This window comes from Mustela erminea, chromosome 11, assembly GCF_009829155.1.
Source record: "Mustela erminea isolate mMusErm1 chromosome 11, mMusErm1.Pri, whole genome shotgun sequence".
NCBI classification, from domain to species: Eukaryota; Metazoa; Chordata; class Mammalia; order Carnivora; family Mustelidae; genus Mustela; species Mustela erminea.
Genome location: NC_045624.1, coordinates 63026630 through 63032860, shown reverse-complemented (window position 1 = coordinate 63032860; position 6231 = coordinate 63026630). Strand labels below are relative to the sequence as shown.

General features: G+C 38.9%; 1 protein-coding gene and 1 pseudogene across 10 annotated transcripts in view; both read left to right on the top strand.

Moving 5' to 3' along the window:
* Positions 1-2785: 2785 nt before the first annotated feature.
* LOC116568761 lies at positions 2786-3562 on the top strand (annotated as a pseudogene).
* A 2013-nt stretch (positions 3563-5575) lies between these two features.
* Positions 5576-6231, top strand: part of PHF14 (PHD finger protein 14) — a 170767-nt gene continuing 170111 nt past the window's right edge. For 3 of the 10 annotated variants that reach the window (XM_032303975.1, XM_032303974.1, XM_032303983.1), the window contains exon 1: positions 5583-6161. In XM_032303975.1, the coding sequence (XP_032159866.1) occupies position 6161 (1 nt within the window). In that variant the 5' untranslated portion in view covers positions 5583-6160. Of the gene's footprint in view, positions 6162-6231 lie in introns of all 10 variants that reach the window. The other 7 variants (XM_032303976.1, XM_032303981.1, XM_032303979.1 and 4 more) reach the window with 5 other exon arrangements.

The window sequence follows — 6231 nt, the reverse complement described above, 5'->3', positions numbered from 1 at the left end:
ACCCTTTGTGAACCAGATACATTAATTATCCTTAGATTTATAACAAACTGATTTGTGTTTTCCTGGATTAGAAAAATTAATCAGGATCTTCAGCTTCTCCCTTGAACCATATATGACAATTCAATTTTTGTTTTCATTTCTCTTATTTACTTTTCCCAGGCTTCCCATCTCTTTACCTCCAAATCTCTTGGATTTGGTTATAATCTTTAAAAATTATGGTTCTTTTGGTTACCTATTCTTGCTTAATAACTGTATTAAATTTCAAAATTTCATTATCAATAATTATTTATATTTCATTATAACTTTTTCTCTTCTTTTTACATTATTATGTGCATTACATGTCCTCCTAGTTCTTGTTTTTTTTTTTTTTCCCTTCCCATTTTCTGGAGTAATTTTGGAGAGAGTCCTTTGTCATCTGCTTCTCAAAATTTTCAATTAATGAGAGAGGTTATTATTATCATGTCCAGATTCTAAATGAAGAATCAAAGGCTTAAAGAGTTCAAGTTGCCTTTTTAAAGGTCAAGCAAAAATTCAGTGGCAACGCTTGGATTCAAATTCAGTGGCAAAGCTTGGATTCAAATTCAGGTCTGCAGACTCTCTGTTCACTGTCTTTTGTTTTTCTGTTGTTGTTGTTGTTTTCATATAGCAAGTGTCCATACAACACTATGCTCCTTACTTCACCAACTTTTGTAGGAGTAGTTTGAAGGACCATTTCTACATATAATCCTGCTTTTAATACTTGTTGATGATGCTTGTACAATCATGTTCAGTTTGATTTGTGAACATTAAGAGTATTCTTTGGCAAAATACCACATTAAGGTAGTCTGTGGTTGCAACAATTAGGAAATAGTTATTTTCCCAATATGTGTACTAATGCATGAATACCTTGAATTGAATGTAGAACAAAAAGAAAAGCATGATGGATTCTATAACACAAGTATTTTAACGAGAAGGTGGCATATCACTAGGAGATTCAAATTTTTCTGAGTTAAGAATGCCAATAGTAATTTACAATGTGTGCCTTCAAGACATATAGAAAAATATTATAGGAGATGCTAATATGGTAGTTCATAAACAATGAAGATTCTTTATATGACTAAAATAAAAGCAAAGCAATAGTCCTTATGAACATAGAAGCAAAAATATTCAACAAAATACTAGCAAAACTGAATCCAGTTACATATACACCGTGACTAAATGGAATTTGTACCAGTAATGCAAGGTTGGCTCAACATATGAAAATCAATGTACTACACTATACTGACAAAATTACAAAAGTATAAAATCCACATGATTGTTCCAATAGATACAGAAAAAGCATTTGATAAAACTCAAAATTCTTTCAAAATGAAAACAATCAGCAAACTAGAAACAGAAAAGAAGTTATTCTTTTATGAAATGAAAGCATCTATGAAAACCCACAGCTAACATCAGACTAAAACAGTGAAAGTTGAAAGCTTTCTTTCTAAGATCAAGAACAAGACAAGGAAGTATGCCCTCACTACTTTTATTCAGCAGTGTACTGGAAATTCTAGTCACAATGATTGGGGGTGGGGAGTGGACTTCCAGAAAAGAAAAAAAAAAAAAAGAAATAATTCATTTCATGTAATTTCCTGTTGTACATACCTTTTCAGCTAGCAACCCATTGGCCAGAACTTAATTATGTAACCACATATAACTTTTAGAAGATTAGGAAATGTAGTCTCTATTCTTGAAAAACACGTCTAGTGGGGCACCTGGGCGGCTCAGTCAGTTAAGCATCAGACTCTTAATTTGGGGTCAGGTCATGATCTCAGGGTCCTGAGCTTGAGCCCTGTGCTGGGCTCTGGGCTCCTCCCCACTGGTCTCTCTCTTTCTCTCTCTCTCTCTCCCTGTCAGGTAAATAAATAAGTAAAATCTTAAAAAAAAAAAAAAAAAAAGGAAAGGAAAAAGGAAAAACTCATGTCTAGTTAAAATTTGGGACTTTTATTTTTCTAGGCAAGGATAATAGGTATTGGGAAACATCTAGCAATTTCTTCCACATTAAATACAAATCAAAAAACAATTCACAATTTGAATTTCTTTTCTTTTTCTCTGTTTCTTTCCTTCCTTCTTTTTTTCCTTTTTGTCTTTTTTTTTTTCTTTTAACACATGTATTGCAAAGGTTAAAAAGATTGCTAATTTAAATGCAACATGGTCCTCTGGATTGGATCTTGGAGCAAAAGAGGACATTAGTGAGAAAACTAGCAATATCCAAATAAAGTTTGTGGTTTAATAATACTGTACTAATGATCATTTCTTAGAATTGTAAATGTAACGTGGTTATGCAAGATGTTGACATTAGTGGAAGCACGGAGTATATACAAGCTCAGTATTATTGTTCATTTTTTCATAAATCCAAAACTACTTAAAAATTAAAAGTTAAAAAAATGATTATGAATACTCAATGACCAGGGGTTTGGAAAGAATCCTCATGTACTCTTGGTGATAATATATATTAGTACAGCCTATTTTCAGAGCGCAATTAGACAATGTTTGTTGAATATAAATATGTTCACATTTTTTTTAAGATTTTATTTATTTATTTGACAGACAGAGATCACAGGTAGGCAGGAGGCAGACAGAGAGAGAGGAGGAAGCAGGCTCCCCGCTGAGCAGAGAGCCCGATGCTGGGCTCGATCCCAGGACCCTGAGACCATGACCTGAGCCAAAGGCAGAGGCTTTAACCCACTGAGCCACCCAGGCGCCCCTGTTTACATTTTTTTATTCAGAAAGTTTATTTCTAGCAGTGGCCCGTGACAGCAAGATGGTGCTGCAAATTTCCAAGAAGAGAAGTTTGTTTCCAATGGTATCTTTAAAGCTGAACTGAATCAATTTCTCACTTACGAAGTGAGTAATGGCTGAAGATAGCTACTCTGGGGTTGAGGTCTGAATTACACCAACTTGGCCATCAGGACACAGAATGTTCTCGGTGAGAAGGGCGAGCAGATCTGGGAATTGACCACTGGGTTCAGAAGAGGCTTGATTTGCGGGGTACAGGGTAGAACTTTAAATTGAAAAGGCGACCACAAGAGGTTTGTGTGCTATTACCAGGGTAGAGTCTCTCTGATACAAACTCCTAAGAGGACTTGCTGTGCAGAGGGCCTGTTATAATGTATGGCAGTTCATCATGAAGTGTGGGGCCAAAAGCTGTGAGATCTTGGTGTCTGAGAAAGTGCAAGGACAGAGGGCTAAATTTATGATGTTTTTAGATAGCCTGATGATTCACAGTGGGAACCCTAACTACTGTGTTGACACTGTTGTGTACCATGTGCTCCTCAGATGGGATGTGCTAGGCATCAAAGTGAAGATCATGCTTCCCAGGGACCCAAGTAGTAAGATTGGCTCTAAGAAGCCCATGCTTGATCATGTGAGGGGTGTGGAAGCCAAAGATGAGATATTGCCTACCACCCCCATCTTGGAACAGAAGGATGGGAATCTAGAGCGTCCTGCTATGCTGTGCTGCTCCCAGTACCCACAGGATAACAGGGTATCCTTGGCAGCTGGATCTGGGGTCTGGATTTTGCTCTGTAAAGACCTTTAATAAAATCTCTGGGGAAAAAAAAGATAATCTATTTCTAGGAATTTTTCTTATAGAAACTTAAATGCTAGCTTTTGGAGTGTCTTTTTCCTTTTTAGATAATTCAGCATAATTCCTCCCAATGAATCTAGGAGGAGAGTGGAATGTTTGGTTCTCTAACCTCAGATGTAAAACAATCCTTAGTATGGTTAATGTTTGAAAAAGAATGGAAATTAAGTTCCCAAAGTGGAGTTGGCCAAATAATTAATTTTCTAGGCTTTTAACTGGAGGAATAACAAGTCTGAAGGCCAGTGGGGAGTATTAAGGATTAGATGCCACCTCTGGATCTTGAGAAAATGAGGTGTGGGAGGCTGAGTGACCTCCAATTGAGAGGGCTGCAGGGTAACTTTCCATTTTAGACAAGGACACCGAAAGGAAGAGGGTTTACTAAGTAAGTTTTAAATTTCAGGAATGTAAGTTTCTATAGCACTGTGGAGAGGTTTGAGGGGCACATAGCAGTGGATGAGGGACTAGAGATTCTTAGAGATTGGAAGAATTTACATTTTTGGCAGGGATAAGGAAACAGAAAGATGAGGTTGCGATATAATTTATACAACTACTGTTATGGTCGAATGTCCTGGGACATTAGAAGTAGTCCAGCTTTTGGGGAATCTAACTAGGTAACCCTAGCCCTGAGCATTTGGACATGACCCTTTCTTGGTCTGGAACACTTCTGTCTCCTTTTCTCCTTTCTCCTTTTTTCAGGTAAGTTCAGACTATGTCTGGTTCTATCACTTTCTCCAGGAAGCCTTCCCTGAATGCCTTCTCTCTTCTTAGCATGTGTGTTCTTAACTCTGGTAGCCTGTCTCACAATATACAGCAATTATCTGACCCATTTTTATCCTTACCTGTACCTTAAGTTCTGGAATGGAAAAGACAACTATCTTACAGTCCTTCCACCCTCTGTATAATTATTCCATAAATTATACTATTTTGTGTAAATATTTGCTATTTTTTGTCAAATTTAATATTATAAAATTCAATTCCAGTTCACAAAATAATTCAACATGTTTCTTTAAAGAGTAAGCTCCACTACTGCGTAAACTTCATCCAAATCCTTTCTCTATCTATATGTAAACTTTTGTCAAGTATTAATGCTAGTCAGATTCTAACATTTTAATATTGTTTAAAAAGTATTTATCCTGTATATAAATAAATGTGGCGTTTGAAACTGTTGAAGGGCTGCCATATCCAGTTGTATATATTGACCCGAATTTTTACGGATTTAAAAATTCACCTTAAAAAATAAATTCCCTTTTGAATGCCTGTTGTCATAAGGTCTGTTTGCCATTTTTCTGGATTAAAAGATTCCAAAGTTGTTCTAATATTTTTCATTTATAAAGGTCATTGACAATAGATCACTTAATCTGCCAACTTTTGAAGGGAAAATAAAATTCCATCATGAAAAAAAAAAAATTCCCTAAGTGAATGTAAGGCATTATTTCACATCTATGTGCACACACATCCTGACGTAACACACGATATACTTGTGAAATGGATTATTTTCCCCTAGATGTATTCTCAGTAAAATTAAATATTTTTTAAATGTGAAAATGACTGTCCGCAATACACTCGTTGTAATAACAGTTAATTAATATAACTAAATTAATGGGTTTCCCCCTCTCGTCGCAGTTTTATTTTCAAAGTAGCGAAGTCTAATGCGATTCTCACCTTTCCCTCTTTCAGGAAATAAAATATTCGACGTTCCAAAATATTTAAAGGGTTGCAATTTATAGAGGCAGCAAGTAGAATGTTGCTGTTGGTATTACTAATGTTTGTGCTAGTAACTTAAGCTAGAAACGGCTCTTTCTGTAAAATGTACTCTGAGCAACTCCTTAAGAAACCAACACCAGTAACAAACGTTGGCCTCCCACAGATTTGGGCGGGGGGGGGGGCGGGGGTGGAGCCTCAGTGATTAGTGGGAAGAGCCGCTCCGGGTCCGGGAGGGCCCTCTGCTCCTGCTCGTCACTACTCGGCTCCGCTCGGCTCCCAATCGGTTCTCACTCGGATCTGTTCGGCTCCTCCAACAGGAGAGACGGAGAGCCGCTGCAAGTCCGGCGCACGCGCTCAAGCCTCTTGCTGCTCTTAGGGCCGCGCTTTGCCTTGGGTTTTCACTTCCTTCTCTTCCGAGCTGTATCCGGGTCGTTGCTTTCTCTATTGTCTCAGGCAATCGACCTCGGACTGTGCAAATTCATTTCTGGGTCTTTTGTTTCTTCTGGTGCAGGCTAATAAAGTTTTTCTTTCTTTTATTTTTTTCTAACAGTTTTAACGGAGGAAATTAACTCCCCCAGAGCTGCCGGGGCCTAAGGGAGCCTCTGGCAGGGGAGCGCCGTGGGAAGGGGCGCGAGCAGCCGGGGCCGGTTCGGCGAGGACTAGGGGGCGGGGTGGGGGGGCGGGAGGGGCTGCTCTTGAGGCGCCCGGGTCCGGTCGGCGGCGGTGCCGCCGATTTTAAGTAGCATCTTTCGGATTTGTTCCCGCGGTATCAGTCCAGACCTCAGCGCTGCCTAGGCTCTCGCAGCCTCTCCCTAGGTCTCCTCCAAACGACCACCTCACGGATTCCTTAGTAAGTGTGTCAGAGGCCTCTGCCGGGAGAAAGGTGCATTTCAGCCCTTCTAGAAGTCAGGGCCGGTGGG